Here is a 25,953-nt window from a genome sequence, read left to right as displayed (position 1 = left end):
ATCGGGGGTGGGGGGCATCAGCAGTGTAGTTTTGTACATTTATTCATAGCTACTATAGGAAGTTCTTCATTTATTATGTGTGCAGGTTCCATCCTCGGTGCCTATTTATACTACTTCTCCTGTAACTTACCTGCCATAGTATTATGTGTGCAGGTTCCATCCTCAGTGCCTATTTATACTACTTCTCCTGTAACTTACCTGCCATAGTATTATGTGTGCAGGTTCCATCCTCAGTGCCTATTTATACTACTTCTCCTGTAACTTACCTGCCATAGTATTATGTGTGCAGGTTCCATCCTCAGTGCCTATTTATACTACTTCTCCTGTAACTTACTTGTCATAGTATTAAGAATAAATCACTAGCCGAGGAAGATAATTGTAAAAAGTTTTATCTGATCTTTCAGGAGTGTGCTCACGCAGGACATACACAGTGCACTTGATAAGGCTGTGTATAGTAGTTGAACATTGAGCTCACTTTGAAAACTACAGCAATTTTGTGTAATGGAAATATATACCATAATATATTATAAAAGTTGGGGTGGGGTAGAGAATATATATGAAGGAAGGGTGGAGGAGAAAAATATCGCACAAAATCAATAGAAAGAAAATATAGTTATGTGGAGTGGAGAGTATGGCACATAAAAAAGTTGAGGGGGGATACTGATGGTCTATCCTATCCAGGACGTTAAAATGTCTAGTTACGGCTCTGCTGGTCCCACCAGTGCGGACATCAGGCAGGCGGGAGGAGCCAGAGCCAGAAGAAGAGCCTGAAGCAAGATAAGAGGCGTAAGGAAGGGAAAAGCTGCATCAAGGTTAGACCTGACCGAATATGTTAGTACATGTGTAGTGGTCTCATTTACCCACAACTGACCAGCATTGCAACCTCCATGCTCAACACTACCACCCTGACTCCCCCATACTCACCACAACTTGTCTGCACTACCCTCCTGATCCCTCCTTACCAAACACTCAAACACTATCTCTCTGCACTACCTCCCTGACCCTTGCATACTGACCGCTACCTATTCCACTGCCCCCATAACCCCTCCTTACCAAACACAGGTAAATAAGAACCATTATACAGTATCTTGAACTCTAAGTAGAGCTGGTGGTTAGAATACCTCAATTACCTATTTTGATCAGATGCCCTCGCTCCACCAGGCAATCACAGATTTAATTCACTGACATGGAATAGAGGGTGGTTGTTGTTAGGCAGCCAGGACACCGAATCTCAGTAGCCACTAGGGCCGACGGTCCCGCTGGTTGCTATGCAACCAGGGGACCCTGGGCGCCCACACTGCATGATGGTCTTGGCTGGGACAACTAGCCGGGATGCACGCAATTAATTAATAGGGGGCTAGACATGATACTAACCAGCCATTGGTGCAGAGCTTTGTTAAAAGAGTTTCCAGCCCTGCACAACTTGCCGGTGATAGTTTTGGATTCCTGTGAAAGCCTCTGGTCTGATCCTGATTTCCTTATCCTAGTGAGTTTCCTGCATTTGCCTTACTTGGTCTGTGTATTGGAGCCATCCAGTCTGTTTGGAACCAGTATCTTGTTCTACCCGTGAGCCATTACATATTTACAGCCTCAGCATTTCTTTAAATGCAAGTACCATCTGCAAGCTGTTGTTTCCTGCTCAAAGTGTATTACTATCTCTGCTATTATATTGAGTCACACCTGCAATTCAGTACCATCTGCAAGTTGTTTTATACTGCTAAAGTGTGTTACCATCTCTGCTATATTATTTATTACTATTGCACCTGCAATCCAGTGACATCTTTGCCGTGGTTATTATTGCAAGCTGCATCTACCATTCTCAGTGTTTATTTACCATCTGCTATTATATATAATCAAGTCTTGCTTAGGGGTTGTAGAGTATTGTATAAGTCCCTACTGTCCTGAGTTTACGACCTGGTGGCATCCTAAGTACCGTTGAGTGTATAGTACTCTAAGGGAACAACAGGCAGCTGTTATAGGTATAAGACATCTGTAGCATAGCTATAGGAGTCTTATACAAATACACTGCTAAGGATTCCCTCTCACCATCAGGACCCACCTGCTACTGACTCCTCCCACTACATAGAAGTCGGCTACTTCACTGCCACCACCAGGCTTCACGGGTACCTAAAACTGCTTACTTCTGGGAATGTGTTGGCGCTGCTGCAACACTTCCTGGGTAATGTCGGCTAATTCCCACAGGTCCCTTACTTTGGATCATTCTGCAGGGTAGCTGGCGAAGGGGACACTGAGCTCAATCCAGAACAGCTAGAGAACGGATTCTGGTGGTCACAGGATACAAGCAGAAGTGCCTCCTTAAGGCAAGATGTTTATTGCTCAAATGTCTTTAAAAAGACAATTACTCCACACCATACAGATTTTCTTCAGAAGTATAGTCCTGTCTAAGAGTCAGAGGATACACACACTACAGAGCCACATCAGCCCTCTATATAGTCAGAGGACACAATACAGCATGTTGTAATCCTCCCCCATATACCTCTAGGACTTGTATACCAGCCAGACAACTATCTCATAAGATATAAATAAATACAGGTACTTGTGTGCTTTACAGACTCATTGCAGAGAGAACCCAAAGAATGTTTTAAATGGTACTTGTGTACTTTACGTACACAAGTACCGAAAGTTGTCCCCACAGCGCATTAAATATAACATGTTAAAATACATTAAAACATTTACATCTGCAGACTGCTGATCTTTGCTAACATAGCTCTGCAGTCCTGGCTGTAGAGCTGCATATTAACTTAAATGCAGGGCCGAATTAAGGCTTCTGGGGGCCACGGGGCAACTAAGTTGTGGGGGCCCCTCAATAAAATTGCCATGGCCTCAGGCATTGTCTACTATGCCCCTTACCTTGTCTCTGGACTCTCCACTGATCGGCAAGGTGGCAGCCAAGGCAATACATCATGTCTGCGAACGCTGCTGGGAAGCGACTCCCGACAGCATTGCGGTCATGAATCTAGTACACTGCCAGGGACAAACGCAGGATTTTGAGTGGGTGGAATATAGATAGACAAGATAGATAGATAGATATGCGATAGATAGATATGCGATAGATAGATTAGATAAAGATAGGGGATGCGTTCGGCATCCCGCTGGTCGGGATGCTGACGCTCATATTACCGGCGCTGAAATTCTGACTCCGGTATCCCGACCGCCAAGATACCGAAGGTAAGTAGTGGGGTTGGTGGGAGGGTTAGACACTAAGGGCATATGCGGGGTCACTTCAGAATATTTACTTCACGCTGCCCTCGACTTCGTCAGCCCCCCAATCGGCCGGTGTCATTTCTTTGCTTTGCTGTCTCCCCGCTGCCCCCAACTTGCTCAGCTGTGCTGCCAGCGCATGTGCACAAGAGAGCCTGGATTCAACACTGCTGTCTCTAAGGACGGCAGCTGAACACTGGATTGTCAATCCCCTGGATTCCACATTGCTTTTCCAGAAAGGTGAGTATTTATGAATTGCTACTTAACTCAGTGATATATCGTACTGAACCAATGCGATATACAGTGAAAAGTATCAATTCATATCTCAAGATCTACATTAATAGACCCCAGAGAAAGGGAGAGAGAGGGAGGGGAAGAGTGAGGGAGGGATCAGGGGACAGAGAGAGAGGGAGAGAGGGATGGGAGACAGAAGAGTGAGAGAGAAGAGGGAGGGAGAAAGAGGGGATATATAGAGAGAGACAGAGGAAGGGAGAGGGGGGGGAAAGGGATTGAGTGGGAGGGAGAGGGAGTGAGACAGAGATGGAGGGTAGAGAGAGGGAGAGTGAAGAGAGGGAGGACGGGAGGAGATGACAGAGAGAGAAGGAGAAGGGGAGAGAGGGCCTGATTCAGAGCCGGATGCTCTGACCAGAGCGCTCGCTCTGAATCAGGGCCCTCCTACCTCAACTTGGAGCGGCCTCATGGACGCTCGCATAGCTGTGGGTCACCACCCACAGCTATAGCGAGCGTCCATGATGATGGTCGCGATGGTCAAGACCATCGTGACCATCGGGCTTGCGACGAGACCCTGCGGTAGGGTCTCGCTGCCGCAAGCCCTGGAGTGATTTTGGCACTATCAGAGCCCAAATCACTCCCACTGACATCACTAGTGATGTCAGTGGGGCCGGACCCAGACGGTAGGTGTTCCCACGGGAACGCCTCCATCTGGCATCCACGCCCCCGGCACGCCCATCAAAGGGGGCGTGCTGTCAGTCACAATCGACAGCACGCCCCCTTTGGTGCGAGACCCATAGCGACAGCTTGGCTGTCGCTATGCGGGTCTCGCGCATTCGCACGACGGAGCTCCCTCCGTCGTGCGCATGCGCATTACGGCACCATCGACCCGCTTGCGAGCATCCTGCGCTCGCGAGCGCGTCTGAATTAGGCCCAGAGTGAGGAAGAGAGAGAGAGATTGATAGAGGGAAGAAGAGACACACACACTACCTGTACCTGTCCTGTTACAGCACCAGCTTTCTAATGGGGGCAGGTAATTCACAGCATTAGGCCCTGCCCCCTACCCATATACCCGTGAATCACGGCATTAGTTCAGCAAAGGGGGTGGGGCTTTCATAGTCAGGACAAGAACATCAGTGACAGTAAGTGACATGTGCTGTCTGATGCTATTGAGAGGTGGGAGGTGGCCAGGTCCCGGCTACTGCTTGCAGGAAAGTGGGGGGCCCCCAATGTGTGGGGGCCCCTGCACAACCACCCTACCTATAATCCGGCCTTGCTTAAATGCATCTGTTTATATTTTAAAACATATACGCACACACATTCCTTCACATTTTATATATGCTAGCCCCAGACGCACAGCACAGGGGGTTAATATACCTAGCTTCACAGCTTCAGGAACTTAGCTCGGCACTGCAGCACATGCTTGACCAAAACTAAGGAGGTGAGCAGGGATGAAGGGGGCATGGCCTGGAGTAGCATGGCATAGGACGTGTTTGCCAGCTTTCCCGCTTTTATCCTGTTAAAGCCTCCTGTCAGCAGTGAGGTACACTTTCCTGCATCTCCTGAGGTGTACTGAAGGGCTAATTCTCCAGTACCTACTTACCGTTGCCTGCTGATATTCGTGGCTGGGTCCCACGTTCTTGGCTCTGGCGGCTGATCTCCCGTGCTGTGCGGCTCTCTTCTAATCCCTGGCAGTGACCTCCGGTGGCCCGGCTGTGCCGACTGCTGCCCGTTGTCCTCAGATTTTTCTAGGCCAGTCCTGGTGGTGTGGGACGTGTTGAGGATCGGCGGCTGCCATCTTGTCCCTGCTGGTGATTGCCTGTCACTGCTGTCGTGCTCTGGCGGTGTGCTAGCTGCCGTCATATTGCAACAGGGGATTACTCACAATCTCTCTGTTGTGTTGAAACTACTGCACTGGGACAATTACCGCTGTTCGTTTGCCAGCTCTGGCTACAGAGATTCTATAATTGCTGTGGCTATTTCTATCAGCCATGTCTAATTCTCTACAATCAATCCTTCAGGCTATCAATGCCTCTACACAGAGACTTCTCAGTAAGTTTGATACTATGTCAATGGATGTCGTTTCTTCCTGCTGTACACCTCAGAAGTTTTGTGAAGGGGTTAAGCTGGATACTCACCTGATGTCTGAATTTACAGTTCTCACAGTGGATATGACCACCTGCACCCTGGACTTGTTTGGTGTGGATGTGGTTCTTGGAAAGATTCCTTCCATAATCCTATTTGGTGCCCCGAAAATACGGGATCTATTCTTTAAGTATTTCTACTTCAGGGTCCATAGGGTATCCACAGGATACCTTGGGGTATAGGCACCACAGAGTTAAAGTTTTCAGCCTCTTCAGGGTCCATAGGGTATCCACAGGATACCTTGGTGGTACAGGCACCACAGAGTTAAAGTTTTCAGCCTCCCAGGATGCATCTGGGTCCCTCTCCTATACCCCGCCCCCGGGCCAAGGCATCTCAGTTTCGTCGGTGCCTGGCCGGAGTCGGAGGCACTGTGCAGAGGGGGGCTGTGAAGAGCCCCTGAAGTTTCTTTTAAAGGCAGCGCTAGCTGCACATCTGGGAGTACAGCATGGACAGTCAGTACTGACGTCCATGCCGTCTCCCCTACACCCCGCCGGTACCAGAACGCCGGTACTGATCCGGGGATGCTGGTAGACATCTGGGGTCACGGCTAGCGGTGTCCCCAGATGTTTTGGACCATGGCCGGATCCAAGGGGATAGCAGGTAAGCAGCGGGGTCCCGTGGTGGGTCCCCGCTGGTCACATGGTCCTGAGTCCCCAGGCAGGGGGCTCCCTGGGGACTGGCTGCAGCGTGGAGCCAGGCGACCAACCTGCGCTTCCACTACCCCCTGGGACAGCGGGCCGCTGCTGAGCGGCATGCGCTGCGGCGTCCCAGGGGTTAAATACATGCCAGGGGAGCGCGCTTTCCCTGTCTCACAGCCGGTGCCTCCCCTGCTGCACACAGTCTCTCTGCTCTGCCTGATTGGCCACAGTGTGTCAGCTGTCCTCCCCAGGCCGGCCTCCTTCATCCTCTGCTCCTCGGTGGCCATCTTTAAAGCATGGTGAACGCTGCTGGAAGCCTGTGAGCGGTGGCATTGCGGTCTGGGTCCCCCAGCATACCTCTCCTCTGTTTGTCACAGGTCAGTGTATGCAGCGCTGAGTCCTACCAGCCTGAGGGTCTGAGTAGTTGAGAACCAGCGCTAATAGTGCAGGGATTTGTTTCTTCTGCATTGTATGTGACTGAACTGCTAGCCTGCTGTCTGTACTTTCACTTTCTACTGTCAGCTTTATTACTGTCCCTGATCTTGCTCTGCTCAAAGCCCGCGCGGTGTGCAGGGTGTTATTCACACTATACCAATACGTATAGGTGTGAGTGTCACATACTTACCATCATGTCTGAGACTGACTTTCCTCTCCAGCTCATGTGTACTACATGTAAGGTACCAATAGCGGAGGGGGAGGGTAACGCGGAGGGGTTATGTCCCCAGTGCCTGGCATTGTCACGGCCGATTATGGTCCCGGTACAGGAACCTCCCTGGGCTTGTTTCGCTAAGGCGCTTACAACCCTTGTGGGCCAGCTAGCTCCGCCACCTGCGTTTACCCAGACGGGTTTGTCCCAGCAGTCAGTGGTGTCGTCACCCATGCGGGAGTTCCCGAGACAATTGATGGTACCCCACAGTCTCCCTGTCCCTTCCCAGGTTTCTCCGGAGCCTGCGTGGGTTAATACTCTGACTACATCGGTTCAGCATTTGTCCGATGTTTTACAGGGGGAGTCTGTGTTGCGGCCTCATACGGCCGGTGGCGTCTTTATCTGCTCCTTATGGGGATGACGATGAGACGTCAGATGATGGGGAGATTCTGGATCTATCTGACCAAGAACCTCTCCGTACCATAGAGCCGGACGCTAAGTCCAAGGTGTATATCCCTGGTCTTATTCGAGCGGTCCGCTCGGGTTTAGTTATTGAGGATATTGATCCTTTGGTGGCCACATTCATATATGCCTTTTTAAGGATATTAAGGGTGAGGCTACGGTGTTCCCTCTTTCTGATCAATTAGTGGATCATTTAGAGGAGGCGTGGAAAAATCCAGGTAAACGGTTTCAGCCCCAGAGGCGCTTAGCCGTGGCTTATGCGTTTGCGGTCAATTTTTCTAAGTGGGAATCCCCTACGCAAGTGGATTCACATGTCACACACCTAGTCAAAAGTGCCACGTTGCCTATGCCTTCGATGTCATCCTTGAAGGATGTCACTGACCGCAAGGTGGAGATCTGCCTCAAATCCGTTTATTCCCTTGCAGGGAAGCATCCAGACCGGCTCTGGCCATGTGTTGGGTAGCCAGAGCTATGGAGCGCTGGGCGGATAATTTGGAGGCGTCTTTGGACTCTGACTGCTCGGCTGAACAGACCGAGTTGGTGGGCAATCTCCGAGACTCGGCCACTTACATTAATGAAGTGGCCTTAGATATTTGTATGCTCACCTCTAGGATCTCCTCTGCAGCCGTGGCTGCTCGTCGCACCTTATGGTTGCGTTCTTGGAAAGTGGACGCGGATTCCAAAAAGGGATTAGAAGGTCTGGACAGGTACTATTTGGTCCAGATCTGGACAACATTGTAGTTACGTTGGCAGCAGCAAAATCTGCATGTCTTCCGTCTGCTACGATTCCTTCTAGTGCTGGTGGGTCGTCCTTTCGGCCTCACAGGGCCCAAGGTAGGCCTAAAGTACAGTTCTTTCCACGGCAGGCTGGGACCAAGAAATTGTCCAAGCCCAAGAAACAGGTCTGGAGTACCAGACGTCCGGCTCTTAGGTCAGATAACAAACCTGCGGCCTGACGGTCCAGGCCTCCTTTTGGGGGACCCCAAAGTGGGGGGCGCCTGCTTCAGTTCGCCCAGTGCTGGTCAAGGTCTACGACAGACACTTGGGTTCAGGATGCCCTCTCTTTTCGGGACAGGCCTTCCGCTAGACCGGAGCAAAGCCTCGGAACTGCGGAAGGTTTTGCACATTATGCTCCAGGCCGGAGTTTCAGTGCATGTTCCAATTTCCCAGAGGGGCCTGGGTTTCTATTCCATTCTATTTTTGGTGCAGAAACCCAATGGGTCTTACCGTTCAATACTAAACCTAAAGGCCCTCAACAAGTCCTTGAGGGTGCCTCTGTTTTCGGATGGAGAACCTGTGGTCCATTATTCTGGCACTGGAACCTGGGGACTACATGGTGTCATTGGACATCCAGGACGCTTACCTGCATGTCCCTATTCTTTTGCGCCATCAGCAGTTCCTCAGATTGGCAATCTGCAACGAACATTTCCAGTTCCGGGCACTGCCTTTTGGCCTGGTGACTGCTCCACGGGTATTCACCAAGGTCATGGCGGCTCTTCTGCGGACGCAGGGAGTCCGACTGTTGCCTTATCTGGACGACCTCCTGTTATTAGCGGGGTCTCCAGAGCTTCTTTTACACCATCTGGATCTGACGATTGCGGTACTGCAACGTCACGGCTGGTTGACAAACTGGCAGAGGTCCACTCTCACCCCGTCTCAGAGGATCCTGCACCTCGGGGCCGTATTGGACTCCAGGCAGCAGTGGATCTTTGTGACGGAGGAAAAGATCCTTGCTTTGTAGTTGAGGGTGCGCAGTTGTCTGCAGTGTCGTCGAGTGTCGATACACTTGGCAATGAGGTTATTGGGCTCAATGGTGTCGGTATTCGACATGGTGGAGTACGTCCAATTTCACTCCAAACCTCTGCTGCTGTTGATCCGGTCCAGATGGAATAGATTGCCTCAGTGTCTCATGTCCCAGACGATGGGGCTCACTCCGGACGTTCGCCTGTCTCTAACCTGGTGTTTGCAGACGACCCACCTCAACAAGGGTCACCCGTTCTGGGTGGCGACCTGGGTCCTGTTAACAATAGACACCAGTCTCCGGGGCTGGGGAGCTGTCACGGGTCCACACTTGTTTCAGGGCAGGTGGACTCGGGCGGTAGCGGAGCTTCCAATAAACATTTTGGAGCTCCATGCGGAGTCAAGAGCTCTCCAGCTGGCACAGCCGGTTCTCCAGGGTCACCCTGTGCAGGTCCCGTCGGACAACGCCACCACGGTGGCCTATTTAAACCAGCAAGGAGGAACCGGGAGACTGGTCTTTACACCAGGACGTCTTTCGGAGTCTGGTGGACAAGTGGGGTCTTCCAGAGATAGACCTCATGGCGTCCCGGCACAACAACAAGTTGCCGATGTACGGGTCTCGAACAAGAGACGAAAAGGCGTCTCTGGTGTATGCCCTGTCTGTCCAGTAGACGTTCCAGTTTGCCTACCTTTTCCCTCCGTTTTCCCTTCTTCCGCGGGTAATACGGAAATTCAAAGTAAGAAGGAGGTACGCTAATGTTGATAGCTCCCAAGTGGCCCAGACGGCACTGGTTCTTCGACCTCCAGAGTCTGTCAGTAGACGTTCCTCTGAGGTTACCATTACGACCGAATCTGCTGTCACAGGGTCCTTGTCTTCACAGGACTTGACTCGGTGTGGCTGTTGAAACGGTCATGCTAAGGTCCAGAGGGTTTTTCTGGCTCCTTGGTGCAAACCATACTAAGAGCTCGTAAACCTTCCTCGGCAAGAATCTACCATCGTGTGTGGCATACTTCCGGTGGTGTAGACCTAGAGGGTATTCCCTTAGGGAGTTCCGCCTGTCTAGGGTGTTGGCTTTCCTACAGGCTGGACTGGATCATGGGCTTCGCCTGGCTTCTCTGAAAGTGCAGGTGTCTGCCCTGTCAGTCTGGTTTCATAGTAGGATTGCTGCGCTCTCTGATGTGCACACCTTTATGTGAGGTGTTCTGCGCATTCAGCCACCTTTTGTTCCACCGGTGGCGCCTTGGAATTGGGCTGTGGTCCTGAGAGTTCTCCAGGGACCGCCGTTTGAACCACTGGACTCAGTGGACATTAAATATCTTACAGCTAAAACCATATTCCTTCTGGCCATTGCCTTGGCCAGAAGGGTTTCGGATTTAGGGGTTCTCTCTTGTAGACCCCCTTTTCTGATTTTTCAAAGGAATAGGGCGGTGCTTCGCACTCGTCCGGGATTCCTTCCCGAAGTGGTATCCAGTTTTCACATCAATGAAGAAATTGTTGTGCCGGCTTTCAATTCACCTGGACTTTCAGTGGGTGACGCCACTTGGGATGTTGTGCGGGCATTGAGAATTTATGTTGACCGCACTTCTTCTTTTAGGAAGTCGGACGCCTTGTTTGTCCTCTATGGCTTCCATAAAAAGGGTTGGCCTGCTTCAAAGTAGACTTTGGCAGGCTCGATTCGTATGGCAATTTCAGAAGCTTATCTTCATGAAGGTCTTCCAGTTCCTTCCTTGGTGAGGGCTCATTCCACTAGGTCTGTGGGTCCTTCGTGTGCAGCTAGACGTGGTGCCTCTGCAGTTCAGATCTGCAAGGCTGCTATGTAGTCTTCTGTCCATACCTTTGTGAGGTTTTACGCTTTTGGCACCTTTGCCTCTCAGGATGCTTCCTTCGGGCGGCGGATTCTCCTCTCAGCACAGGAGCGTCCCCACCCTTAAAGGATACTGCTTTGGGACATCCCCAAGGTATCCTGTGGATACCCTATGGACCCTGAAGTAGAAAATATGAGATATGGACTTTATGGACTTCGTAGAAATAGAGATAACAAGGGTAAGTTCTTACCATATCTCATATTATTTAGAGTTTTTTAGTCCCGCCCCAGGTCCCTCAAGCGACCTGGGGCGGGACTGTTCCTTTATTTCCATCCTCTCAAGGAACTGATGCCTGGCCAGACTAATGTCTAATGATTTGCAGTCCATTATCAGCCCTTATTAATTGTTACTTTTGATGTGTATTCGGCATATCCTGTTTTTTTCTCTTTATTTTATTTCATATTCGCTGTGTTTTATGTATATCTGTAAAATTTTCAATGATTATCTATGGGAGGAGCTCCAGTTTTGTATAACGTGGGAGAGCTGGGTCTAGCCTAGCTTAGGTCATTCCCTTTATTACCCTCATTGTCTATGTAGATTTATTATCCACTATTTGGGTCTAGGGGGTGTTGGGGGTTTGTAGATAGATTAGTATAGTTTAGGGGAGGATGGGTGTTAGGGGATCCAAAGTATAACTAGGTTGGGTTTGATTATACAGGGTGGAGGGTTATGGAGAGGTTTGGTTTGGGGGTATTTGTTCTTTTTTGGATTGCTGTTTTGGCAGATATTTGTTTATGCGATATACGGGTAGTATGTTTAGGATTTTATTGGAAGTGTGTTCAAATATTTTGCTTTGCCTCCTGTAACTACCTTTGCTATTAAGATTCGTAATCCCAAGTGGCGCCTTTGGGCTCTTGTATACTATTTAATTATGTTAGGGGATCATGAGTATATCCTGTTTAACTCAATAAGTTATTCTCACTCTCTGTATTGATGCAACAACAGTTGTACCGCATTGTATGTGTATTCCCTGCCATGTTTATGTTTATTTTTTGTATTTTATTTCTTTTTTGCCTATAATCTAAAATTTCAATGAAAAATAATTGAATAAAAAAAAAAAAGAGGGTGGGCAGTGAGTCTATACTCGCGCCGAAGGTGAAAAGGTGGCCAACCGGGGAGGGGGCTTCCCCCAAGCTCTCCACTTATGGTGCATGCGCATTGTGTCACCGCAACTTTTCCCACCCATCGGACATTGTTGCCCACGGGTGGGGAAGGCACAAGGGCAGGGTGCATTTTGTTCCTTTAAAATCAGGCAGTGTGCGGCTCCCGCTAAAACAACCTAGTGGGAACACTAATTTACATGGTGCCTGGTGCCGATAATTCATATGAAAATGGAGCTGCAGCACAATTAATTAACCCCCTCAGTGCTGTGGCCACCATCGTGACCATGTGGGCTGGGTCTCTAGCCACACCTATCAATAAGCAAGAATTGTAGCAATAAGTAAGGTAAGTATTCAAATTTTAGCAAAATGAGCGCTATATCTGTTTTCTTCTGTACCTCAACTACAGTCAGAATAAATCCCTTCCACTCTTCAGCATCTTCTGCAGTTTCAGTCTGTAAGATAAGAAATAAAACAAATGTAAAAAAGTGGTTTTCCTGTTATTATTTGTGTTGCTATGCCTTAGTTTATTATATTATGCTAATGATTGCTTAAAGTAGTTCCAATTTAAAACAGCATAATTCTAATAATAAATGATTGAGAAGTACAGAAGGGGCACCCTTACTGGGGTTGGGGGGGTCTCCTCTTTATCATCTGGAGACTCTAGCATACAGCTCAGGGAGAAGGAGAATCTTTATGTGCCTGATCCACAGGTGAAAGAGGGTGAACTTTGTCTGACCCGTCAGTCTGACTCCCAGTACAGTGTCAGTGTATCTATCCTGTGACCCTATCTCCCAGCACTCTGTGTACCTGTCTGACCTGTGAGCCTGTCTTCTAGTCTTGTTAGTGTGTATTTGTTTGTATTGTATTTCTGTCTCCCAGCACTCTTTTCGTCTCTCTTTCCATTCTGTGGGCGGTATTCAATTGTTTCTACCTCCCTTCGCTCCAGACGGAGCTATACAATTGTTGCTCCTGTCGGGCGCGATCAGCTGCCAGTGCTCCATTTCAGCGCACAGCCCCAGTGGGGTGCGTGCTGAAATGTGTGAAAAATGACCTGTTTGGGAGCCCAAACATCACTTTTCGCGGTCGCGCCCAGCACTTTGGTCGGGGGTAGCTGCTTTACGCGGCTAAACCTGACCACTTTGGGGGCGGGATCAGCGGGAAAAATGGCAACAATTGAATAGCGGCCCGCGATCTCCTGTAACTTTAGACGGGAGATCCGGAACGCGTAAACAATTGAATACCACCCTGTGACTCTGTCTCCCAACCTTGTCAGTGTTTTTCTTTCAGTCCTGATTGTGCCTTTGTCTGTTCTATCGGTGAGTCTTTGTCTCAGTCCTGTCTGTGTGTTCATATCTCAGTCTTGTCTGTGTGTCCTCCAGTCCTGTCAGTAGCCCCTGCACAATCTAAATCATACTTGCCTACCTTTAATAATCTCTTCCCGGGAAAAGCCCGGGTAAGAGAAGCAGCAGGGGGCCCTCACGGTAAAATTGCTGCGATTGGGTAAAATTTACATAGGGGGTGGGGCCAAACGCTGTGATTCATGCAGAATCATGTCTTAAGCTCTAGGAAGCACTAGGAAGTGGGCAGAATGCGGGAGAAATGTCTACCCTTCCAGGGGTGCGGGGGGCTACCCGAAAAATCGGGAGCCTCCCGCAAAAACCGGGAGGGTAGGCATGTATGATCTAAATTGCTTTTGTGATGCAGAGTTACAGCCAACCACAAAGCATGTGTATGGGCAATATAGACTGTTATTGTAACTTTGTGCAGTATTTATTCTAATTTCCTGCTGCCCTGAATTGTAGATCAAAACCCCTGGATTATTTGGATTCTTCACTGCTGGTGAGGTGTCAACAAGGAGTTTCTGGGCAAGGACAGTGATTTGCCACAGTCATTATTACTGCAGCCACTGCTGTCGACTCCCAGCAACTCCTTCTTGGATCCCTGGCTGCAGAGAATACAGCTTGCCTGACCCCTGGGAATCTGTATGAATTACCCCCCCTGTCCGCAGTGGTGCCCGGCATCACTTCGATCGGTATGCCGGGCGCCGGTCTCCCAGCGTCGGTAAAATGACAGGCGTCTAGATATAGACTAGATAAGAGTGTAAGAATAAGCAACACTTTGGGACTCAACCGTATTATGTACTTAAAACAATTTAACTACAGAAAAGTGTCTGTTTTGGGCTTATAGCAGCTGCTTTTCTTTATCTCTAAATCAAACATTCGGAAATCCCACCTGTAGAAATCCTGAATTAATCCCTGAGAGTAGCATCTATTCTACAGCGTATACAGGTAACTTTTGCAATCAACTGTTTATTCTTAATGTAACTAGATTTATCATGTTTATGTAAATTTTAGGGCATGACTGACTTGAAAATGCAACGTAATGCTGAGCAAAATAATGACGCCAATGAATAACAATTCCATTGTTTTGAGACACTGCAGAGAAACAAAGAGGTATTCTTTTCAGTATAAATCAGTAAACACACAAGTATTTATTTGCCAAATATGCAGTTATGTAATTAAACTTACCTTTATGATCACTTCCTCGTTCCCCAAGGTCAGTATAACTTCTGCACATTGTCTCTCTGTGGGATACCCGTCTGCAACAGACACCAGACTCTGCAGGTCGATGGAATCATTGAACTAAATAAAACAAAGCAACACCGTTACATGTAAAATATCAGTTATTCACGCAACTAGTTTTCTAATAAATCAGGATTTAGTGGATTAGAGAATATGGAGCAAGAAAAGAATGGTGTCTGTCTACCACACAGCAAGAATTGCTAAAAGACAGAGTGAGTGCTATAGGTAGGAAACTTGCTGTTTATACTTAACTTATTGCATCTATAGGGCCCCAAACATCTACTGGGCAATCTGTCGATTCACTGATCGGACCAAAACCGCTGATACGCCGGTCGGAAATGCCAACAGACGGCCATCTATGATTCGCCTGGAAATCTGTGAAATTCTACGTATTAGAAATCCCCGATTTGCTAATCACGGTCATATTTTGATCAAGTTTGGCAAGTCATTGAAATCCAACCTGTTGAATTTCACCGATTCGCTGACTCTGGATTGTCGAATTAGCCTAATTTGTCATCTAGTGTATAGGGGGCTTTACTAGATTTACGAGTATAGCTAGGATTATTCTACACACAAATGAGCACAGCTGCTGTGAAGTTTTGTGCAGATTTTATTTAATGGGGGAACAGCCCAAAGTTCTGGTGATAACATTTTGGGGTTACATCTTTTGTTTCTCCATTCCCTGGAATGGGTATGGCGTGCAATATTTGTAAACTCTCATTTTATATAGATTATAATCCATTAAGAAAAGCTTGAAGGACACAGATCAATTCCTTACACTCTAATGTTGTGGTTGGAGTAGGCATATAACTAAAATAACAAATAATGTCTAGAATAATAAATACAGTTCAGCAGTTGATATTAATACACTTCGGTTTAAACTAAAGTGGTTTACCGCAATTAAAATGACTATACTGGTTGTTATTTTTTTGCCCACTGATCATTGATCACTGTAAAAATTGCTCTTTCCTGTTGTTTATAGTAATTGTGTTTCACAAAGTTATAAAGGAGGTGTCTGTGATCTTGCAGGTTACTGGTCAAACTTCCGATCTCTCACTGTGCGCAGCAATTTGCCCTGACAGCAGCGGTGCAACTGAAGCATGGAAATTCATACAATTTAAAACATGGCATACCAGAGGATTTACTGGTAATCTATTTTTATCCAATGGCTACTGGCTAAAACAAACCTATACTGACTAGGTTTGGTATAAAAGATAAGCTGGGTACACACTAGACAATACAGATGGGTCCACATACATCGAGCCTCCTTGCACAATAAACAGCCCTTTTAGTCGCGCCATGCCGTGGCGTGACTCGGTAGCGCCGAGCATCTTTTCTCACAAAAAGTCTGCAAGGAATTACATCAAGGTTACCTCAGCTAACTTTATCAGCAATAATTAGGCTCCTTTTCTAAGGATGGGTACACATTAGAATGATAAAGACAATGGATTGAATATAATCAGTGCTTCAAAAAAAGATTTTGATGCAGCACAGGGATACTAGAGCGGTCTCAGTCACTCTAAACCTAAGTAACTAAAAATACACAAATGTATCCCCCTTGGGTCTCAAATACAGCTTCACTGACGCATTTCTACTCACTGGAAGAAAGTGAGTAGAAATGCATCAGTGAAGCTGTATATGAGACAGCAATTAGACCAGAGAATAAACCAAGTAACCAGTTATCTGGACCGCCGTGAGTCCCTTGGTCCGATGTAATCCTGGGAGGCCCTTGTGGATATTTAACATATGCGCTTATGGGTGTCAGGAAACTGCACCCTTGGTATCTGTTTGACAAAGAATCATAAGTTTGAAACTTTCATTAAACAGAGGTAGCGGTATAAAGCATCAATTTACTGTGTGTTCTCATGTGTTCCCTTCATTACTGCCAGATACCTAACCTGTCCTCAATCCTGCCAGACACACCTTCTATGCTGCCAGACACCCGACCCAATGGCGTCACAAGGGTGGTGCACACCCGGGTGTCACCCGCCGAGGGGTGACACCAAGATGCAGACACCCCCTCACTGACAGGAGCCGGGTGCTGCACTGTTGCATTAAGTGCAGCACTCGGCTCCTGACACTGAGGGTGCCCTTCACATGATGGTGTATATGCGCGCACCCATTCTTTCACTCAATTCAATTCCAAAAGTCATGATGCGCCATTCATGCAAAGAAACTTCCTGGTTTTACCCGTGATAAGTATAGGTGAAAATGGGAAATCTGCCTGAACCCTAAAAAAAGGCAAAGTGATATAGGATATGGGAATGTATTAGTGGCCCTAATAAAAGTATTTGGGGTTCTTAAATTGTGTGAAATGGCTGTTATATGCATATTTCGTAATAAGGCAAATAATGATAGAAATCAAGTGTTTTTGGCAAAATAAATGTACTTTTTAAATTGGGGGTGCATACAAATGCCTATAAGTATATATTTGTGTTGTTTAAAGACACTTTTAAAAACACCTTTAAAAATATGCATTCAATGCCCACCTGCATTCTTAAAAATACCTGTACCAATTATATAGGACCCCATATACCGGCCCCACATCAATTAACCCATTTTCCTACATTTTGCATTTTTTCATCCCAAAAATTACATCATTATTGGCCTAATTAAGCAAATTACAAAATTATTTTTGCCTAATTAGTCATTAAGGTGGTGTCCCAGTGGTTCTGAACCAAGTATTGACTTTTTTACATTAAAATAGGGATTTTCCCCAACTTTTCACTTGCTCAGGAGGTGGTGAAAACTTTTTACAACTTTGTACTATGGAGAATACGTACTAACGAAAACCGCAGATAATAGGATAGTGCAATAAGTACAAGTTTACACAATAAGCTGTTTTTCATGGCTAATTGAATTCCTCCCTTATACTGCTTTTAGACCTAAATCCTGGGTCTGACCCGAGTTTTGGAACTCAGGGTCTGATTCAGAGCCGGACGCTCTTTGAGAGTGCTCGCTCTGAATCAGGGTGTCCCTGTTTTTTTTAAAGCCGGCCGCTCGCATAGCTGTGGGTGACCACCCACAGCTATAGCGAGCGGCCAGGTGATGGTCGCGACCATTGGGGCTTGCGTCGAGACCCGTGTGGTAGGGTCTCGTTCCCGCAAGCCCCAGTGAGCTTTCGGCTCTAATAGAGCCGGAAGCTCACCACTGACATCACTCGTGATGTCAGTGGGGCCGCCCCCAAATGGCAGGCGTTCCTTCAGGAACGCCTCCGTTTGGCCAGCCACCCCCCCTGCCCGCCTCCAGAACGGGGCAAACTGTCAATCACAATCGACAGCTTTCCTGCTTTAGTGCGAGACCCATAGCGACGGACCATCGACCCGCTTGCGAGCGCTGTGCGCTCGTGAGCGGGTCTAAATCAGGCCCTCAGTTCCAAAACTGGTCAGACCCAGGACATACCTTTTCTTCAGCGGCGCCGATCCGGAATATTTCCGTATCGGCGCAGTTCACACTGCACTCGGGTGCAGTGGATCACTTCTCCCGGCGCTTGGGGATGACATAATCTCCAGGCACCAAGAAGCCCGGAAGTCCCCATGCTGTAAACGGGAGCCGGGTCGAATGACCCTGGGAACCCGTTTACATTGTAGGGTTTCACAGGTTGATCCTGTGTTAAACCCTGCAAGTTACCTGGGTTGGATTGCCCAGTCACTCGACTTGGGAATCCAACCCTGGCCCCTTTTACACTAAGGAGCTATCAGGGTTAACCCTGCAATAACCTGGGTTTTAGCTCCGGTGTAAAAGGGGTATAACTCTCCCTTCTGTCCAACAACACCTCTTGCTGCACCTCCTTGCCACCCTTCTCCTTCCAGGCAAGCATGGCTTTCTTAGCTGTGCAAGAGACATCAGCAGAGAGAGGCCCCTCTCATTTTATTAACTGTGTAGGCCATTCATGACCTAGTCCAACACTGATACAAATACAGAATTGGAGCAGATGAATAACAACTTAAATGGGAAACCTAAGATCAGGGTAGGTGGATATAATTGTACATGATAAACATGCAGGGGTAGACTGCAAACAAGTAATCAATCACAACCCTAGGTCTCAGCAACCGGCAGACAGATTGTCAAAAAGAGCCAATCACAGGCATTAAAGAGCAAAGAACAATCAAACCTCTATAACTGGCGATGAGTGTGTGATGTTAATGATCTTATAAAGTCTTCTGTAACCAATCACTGAGAATTAATTAGCCCAGAAATCTTGACAAATGACTAGTATAGACACCCAATGCTAGGAACGTCAAGGTGAATGGCACCATAAAACCCTGTTTTGCCTATTTCACAACCTTTTCACATTATTTTAGTATTGCATAAATGTATTTAAGGGCAATTGGAGTAGTTTTCATGAAATACTACTCCAATCCGGGCGGGATGCATGACGCAATGCACTCGCGATGCGATGCATTTTAACAGTCATCACATGCATGCATGACAATCCCTGCAAAGGACTGCTCTGTCGGTAAGAGCGGCCCTTTGTGGTGGACGAGCTTCCGGGTCTATGACCCAGAAGCCCCTCCGGCATCCTTCTGCACATGCGCAGAAGGACGCACACGCCAAGGGGGGTGCCGGGAGGGATCCAGTTGGATCCCTATATCAGCAAGCTCCCGATAGAAGCCCATAGGCTTCTATGGGTAACGGCGTCAGGAAGATGGCGTTACCCACCGCAGCCAAGTCCCGGAGTGCATATGAGAAATACGGTCAAACCCGTATTTTCGGGGTTTGACTGCATTTTTCTCATTGATGTATCCCGCCCCACATATTTTTAGTATGCAGATTACACTTTCTATCCGCTTGTTCACTTACCTCAGGCCATCCTCTCGTCTCGTGCTGTGATTATAGATGGAAGCAGAGGGGGCGTGGCCAGCTCTGCCCAAAGGACATGTCTAGCTTCACCTATGGGCATATCTATTACCACTCAGTGAGTAGGAGAGATTGGCTCCTTTTTTTACACTACTAGATTGTCAGATTCAAATGCTAACAGGAAAAAGGGAAGAAACTGGGTGCTGTGTCACAGGCATTAACTGCACTCTGAAAGGGCACTCACTGACATCCATCCATTCCATGGCTGTCAGTGATTACCCTCTCTGGGCGTAGGTAATGCCTGTAACACTCAGAACCCAGTTTCTTCCCTTCCCACGCCCCCTCTGCTTCCATCTATAATCTCCCTGAAACTACTTTTCAAAAGTAGACAAGTATGGCCATAACCCAATGCTGAACCTATGAGATTACTTCCTCCATACTCTCTGTGACCAGTTCTGTTACCCTTACAGCAGTTAAACACAAAACAGAGTTTGTAAAAGTCTCTTAATAAGTAAATGGAACTCTGTCTCCCCTAATATTCTACTGTGCCCAGGGCAGTTTCTAGGGTTTGAGGCTCCCAGTGCGAGCAGTCAAAATGCGCCCCCCCCCTCAAAGCAGTAATATTGTGGAGTGGGCGTGGCCTCATCGCGAGGGGGTGTGATATCACAGTAAGGGAGTGTGATCTCGAAAGACCACAGAATGTCAGCCACTGTGACTACTGAGTACTGGGCTGGCTAACCTGTCAGGGGCAAAGCGCTGAAAAATATATGTAGTTAAACAAAAGACAGACAGCATGCGCGCGCCGTAGTGGGGTGGGGCCTAGCTGTCACAAGCCCACTCCGCATTTCTGTGTGCATGCCTTTGGTGTGACATTTGCAGAAGTATGACCTTGCATCACACTCGTTTTTAGTCGCGTTGGGAGCGAGCCCAGCACATTGAAAATACAAGCCAGATCCACATATAATACACTGCAACAAACCACTGCCACATAAAATATATTGGAAAAGCCAGAGGCACATAAACTACGTTTTAAAACCACATCCACCTCAAATACATTATTAAATCCAGAACCACATAAAACACATCGAAAAAACAAGATTCACATAATACACACTTCATTCCAGCCCCCTCCCTTGCCATTCCATCCCGACAGGTCTTAGGCTTCCCCCCCACTGGCTCTCAGGCAAAAGTGCCCATTATGCAGTGCCCCCTGTATTTATGCCGCTTATGCAGTGCCCACAGTGGTAGTGCAACTTATGCAGAGCCCACAGTAGTGGTGCCCTTTATACAGTGCACCCAGTAGTAGTGCCCCCAGGAGTGGTGCCCCCTATGCCATGCCACCATTAGTAGTGCCCCCTGTAGTCATGCCCCCCAGTAGTAGTGCCCGGGTGCCCCCAGTAGTGGTGTCTCCCCCAGCCGAAGTGCCCCCAGAGTAATGTCCCCAGGCTGCCTCACATAAAAAAAAACCACAGTAACACTTACCTTCAGCCCCGCTCCGGCGTCCGCTCCGCTCGGCTGCTCCTCTGCACTATGGGAAAGACGTCATGACGTCCTCCCATAGTGCACACTGGGGGAGCCGGAAGCCGGAGCCTCCGTCTCTCCGGCTGCTCTGCTCTGCCGGGCGCCCGCTGGTAAGTGAATCTCAGCGGGCGCCCGGCAGTTAATATTCTGTTTCTGCTGCAGAGGTCGGAGGCGGCACGCCCCGTGCGATTGCACGGGTCGCCTGCCCCTAGAAACGTCCCTGACTGTGCCGTAGAGATAATGGAACATGAGTAAATAGTACTGATATCCCAGCCTTACTTGCTGAAGATAAAATAAATATAAGTAAATATCTCAGTGTTAATATCACTCCCCCAACTCTCTGTGCGTTCCTCCAACTAACATGGTGAACTCAGTTCTTTACAGTCAGGGTTTGGGCAATATGCTAAAGTCCTTCCTCCTGTGTGGAAGCTATGTATGCTCAAGGAGTGTGAAATCGCTAATAAGGGCTTAAACCCTATGCTGCCACTCCCTGTTAGATCTGCTCCCCGCCTCCTCTATGCTGATGTGCCTGGGCTTAGTAGACTTGGGCCCTGATTCAGAGCCAGACGCTCTGACCAGAGCGCTCGCTCTGAATCAGGGCCCACCTCCATAAATATGGAGCGTCCTCCTGGATGCTCGTATAGCTGTGGGTCACCACCCACAGCATATACGAGCGTGCAGGATGATGGTCGCGATGGTCTTGACCATCGCCACTGCGAGCAGAAGCCTGCGGTTGAGTTTTTCAACCGCAGGGCCCGGAGTGATTTTGGCTCTATCAGAGCCAAAATCACTCCCACTGACATCACTAGTGATGTCAGTGGGGCCGGCTTCTGACGGTAGGCGTTCCCTTGGGAACGCCTCCGTCTGGGAGGCACGCCCCCGGCACGCCCACCAAGGGGCGTGCTGTCAATCAACATCGACAGCACGCCCCCTTTGATCAGACACTACGAGCGAAGGAAAGTCCTTCGCTCGTCGCGTCTCGCGCATGCGCACGACGGAGCTCCCTCCGTCGTGCGCATGCGCAGTGCAGACCATCGACCCACTTGCGAGCGGACAGCCGCTCGCGAGTGGGTCTGAATAAGGCCCTTGGTCCAGCCAGCTGTTGGTCTTTCGGACTCAAACTCCCAAATGCTGAGAAGCCCCTCCGCTGATGCTCCCTCCTGCTGCAGTTAGTTGTTACCAGCACTGCTATTGCAGCGCTGCTCTGCTGCCATCTTTTTCGCCCAGCCCGCCTCTACTTCACAGCCTCCTAGGCTATATGTCCTGTGTACCTTGGCGTGAGCTCTGTCTACCATCTCTAGTCACGACCTCTGGGCAGCCACAGGTAACTTATCTGCCCTGCCACCAATGAGTGTCAGCCCTAGCTGCCGAGCCCACAAGCTCCCTCTCCGGCACCACCCCCTGCGCCTGGCAACCCGTCCATAGCTCAGCTGCCGCACAGGAAACAGGGGGGTGAGCACCCCAAGAAGCAATCTCTAGACCCCTTGTTAGTCTACTGCCAGCTCCTCCTTTTTTTCCTCTCTGTCCCCTGCCCTTCTTTTTCTGACAGGAACCCAATCACTCTCAGATATATCACTCCTCCCCTTCTTCTAGTGTATGTGTATCCTATACCAGGGGTGTCTTAAGAGAGGAGGGGGCCCGTTTGCATTCTCCATGCAGGGCCCCCTCCTCTCTCCCTGCGGCCGGAAGCTGACTGACGCAGCTGGCCAGGCACCGCAGAACGCCGAAACAAAGGCCGCAGTGGCCATTTTTCCGGTGTTCTGTGCGGCGCTGACACCCAACGCAGTACCATGGACAGGTGAGTTTTAAATTATACGGGTGCAGGGTGTGCGGTGCGGATCCCCTCTGAACCCAGGGCTCCGTGTGCCCTGCACGTCCTGCACCCATTATAGATACGCCCCTGTCCTATACACTGAGGCACGTTCTCACCAAAGAAAGAAGTACCTCATACATGAATTAGGTAAACATATCTCATTGTACATTTTCACATATATGTCAAATATTTATAGTAGTTCCTACACATTTGCCATATTATAACATACTATTAGTACTATACTTCTATTAACCCTTTACCAGGGTTACACAATTAGAGGAAAAGGTCCCTCAATCTTTAGAGTTTATGCTGCTCATTTTTCTCTTTTCTATGCCTACAATATACCTGCCCCATCCTCTAATCTACTGTATAATACTGTATAATGCTATGTTACACGGTGAGACAGCAGAGACTGAGGGATTCTTGGCTACTTTTTTATTTTCCGTTATCATTTTTACGTCCTGCATATATTTTCCCTGAGCAATTATGGTCACACTAATTTTTTTTATTTTACCAATAGTATATCATGCCATTAAATGTCTGCTACGAAACGTAACATTTATAATGGCGATGAGTACTTTATGATATTTTATTATTGCAGAATACATTGCGCCTCAATTCGTTTTACTGTGTTAAGAGGGGCACATATCCTCTAGATATTTCCCTTGTGGAATAATAATATAAATAACGGTGTGACCTATATATCACTGCATGTGTTTTATATGATAATGTTGATACATGCTCTATATGTAGCAAGGTTTTGTGAATAGGGGCCCGATTTAGAGATGTACGTTAACCTGATGGTTTACATTTACATACATCTCTTGTGGGTCTGCACATGTGCTGATCGAGTCCTGTGTGTTAGCACGCAGTGCCCCCAAGCGACAGCATGATTGACATGCTGCAGCCATTTGGGGGCGGGGAGTGGGTAGAGCCGACCTGCATTCCTGGAAACATGGGCATGTCTGAGAGTTCCTTGGAGGATGCAGATTTCCTGGCCTCGCAAGGAAATCTGAAGTGGCCAGTCTGAATAAGCTTAGGACGCAGTACTCGGATCTGCGATGCTGGCTGGAGGTGTCTTTTACCATCAAACTCCTCCTGCACCATTAGCATATTTTAGCACAGTGAAGCTGATTCAGACCCGCTCGCTAAGATGCGAACACTCGTAGCTGGCCGATAGTTGCGTTCTGCGCATGAGCATGCATCACAATGCGCGTGCGCAAACCACTGCGAAAGATCAGAATGCGTTTGCTCATTGTGCATAGACAGCCCAGCAGAGTGAGTGACAGGAGAGGCCATTTGTGGGTGGTGAGAGGGGCAGACCACTAGAAACGGGGGAGTGGAGGTGCGAACGCAGGCGTGCCTACGTGTTGCAATACCATTTCAGAGGCGTGCATCATTAAAAGGCAGCGTCATAGTACACGTCACTTGGTGGGATTTCACACTGAAGTGATCGCAGTGCTTGCAGCAGGATATAGTCATCCTCAAGCGCTGCGATCGCATCCGATGGTGCTCGATGTACCAATGTTTTCATGCACTTCCAGGAGATGACGTGTGTAGGTGGGCGTCTTATAAATGGCTGGTGGGCGTCTGCATACACTAAGTGATCGCACGCCAAGTCATAGTGGGCGTGCTAATGCCTTACCGTGCGATCGCCTGCCTTGCTAGGCGTGCGCTGGATTTGCATACGCAGACTGCGAGTGAACTCATCTAGCGAGCGGGTCTAATGGAGCTCCAGTATCTGCGTCCAAAGATGTAGCTCCTGTGCTACTTTGTCCATCTCTGATTTGATTCAGGCCCTATGTTCCATATGTAACCACATCTCTAGAGATATATATATATACACTCTTTTCTGTGTACGCCGATATAATTTTTCTGGAACCATTCATTATCTGGTTTTCATCTCTGTTATGAGAAAATTTATATATATATATACTGTACTTGACATACCACAGGTCTTCTCTCACGTGTGGGATTTTTAGTTGATTACAGATTTTATGGATATTTCTGGTTTCCTTGGGGTCAATTCTATTAGGTGCGAATTGCGAGTAGCGAGTTTGTTTCTAGAAACTTGCATACTTTGCAGCAAAGCGCGCTCCCGAGAATTCTCCAATCCAATTAAAAATCCCTATTTGCACTACTTGCAGCGGAGGGATGCGAGTTGACTGCCAAGTGAGATTTGCGAGAAATGCATGAAAATGTGAGGACACCATCCTGGACCCCCCAAAATGGATAATTTCATTAGCAGGACCTTATACAAGGCTGTTTGTGGCCATTAGGAAGGTAATGTAGGTTTTTAAATGGTGTCAAATGGCTGATTTGTTTTTTTTTTAAATGCAAGACAATGATAAAAAACTAACTTTTTTTAGTTTAAACTCAAACTAATTAAATGTAAAATGCAATAAAAAGTAGGAAAAAGGGTGATTTTGGGGTACTTTGAGGGCACCTTTAAAAATGTAAAAAAAATGATAAAGACAATTATTTTTCAACTAAAAAACTATTGTAATTAAATTTGGGGTGCCTAAACTAACGAAAAAGTTTGATTTTGGGGTAATTTGAGGAAATTTTTTTTTTTACCCCAAAAAATGACATGTAATTATTTGACTAAGCTAATTGGAAACTTCCAAAAGCCTAATTAGTCATTAGGGGGGGTGTCCAAGGGGTTCAGCACAGTGGCCCTGATTCAGAGCCGGACGCTCTGACAGAGCGCTCGCTCTGAATAAGGGCGTTTTTGTTTTTTTTGTTTTTTTTATGGAGCGGCCCCCTGGCCGCTTGCATTGCTGTGGGTTTCCACCCACAGCTAATGCGAGCGGCCAGAATGATGGTCGCGATGGTCAAGACCATCGCGACCATCAGGCTTGCGACGAGACCCTTGTGGTAGGGTCTCATGGCCGCAAGCCCCAGAGAGCTTTCGGCTCAAACAGAGCCGAAAGCTCTCCCACTGACATCACTTGTGATGTCAGTGGGGCCGCCCCCAGACGGTAGGCATTCTCATGGGAACGCCTCCGTCTGGGCCGCCCACCAAAGGGGGCGTGCTGTCACTCAACATCGACGGCACGCCCCCTTTGGTGCGAGACCCGGAGCGACTGATTGCCCGTCGCTATCCGGGTCTCGCGCATGCGCACGACGGAGCCGGCTGTGCACATGCGTTCTGGGCCACCATCGACCCGGTTGCGAGCGCTCA

At 48.2% G+C, this 25,953-nt stretch overlaps 1 protein-coding gene across 1 annotated transcript in view; it reads right to left on the bottom strand.

Annotated features, from left to right (window-relative positions):
- Positions 1 to 25,953, bottom strand: part of STAP1 (signal transducing adaptor family member 1) — a 146,439-nt gene that overhangs the window by 72,432 nt on the left and 48,054 nt on the right. Inside the window, exons 3-4 of the mRNA XM_088463303.1 lie at positions 14,582 to 14,695; positions 12,449 to 12,505 (exon numbers count right to left, since the gene is read on the bottom strand). Of these exons, the coding sequence (XP_088319429.1) occupies positions 12,449 to 12,505; positions 14,582 to 14,695 (171 nt within the window). The remainder of the gene's footprint in view (positions 1 to 12,448; positions 12,506 to 14,581; positions 14,696 to 25,953) is intronic.

This window comes from Taudactylus pleione, unplaced genomic scaffold (genome assembly GCF_031769625.1).
Source record: "Taudactylus pleione unplaced genomic scaffold, aTauple2 ptg001339l, whole genome shotgun sequence".
Classification (NCBI taxonomy): Eukaryota; Metazoa; Chordata; class Amphibia; order Anura; family Myobatrachidae; genus Taudactylus; species Taudactylus pleione.
The sequence above is the reverse complement of the archived record's forward strand: the minus strand, read 5'-3'. Positions and strand labels throughout refer to the sequence as shown.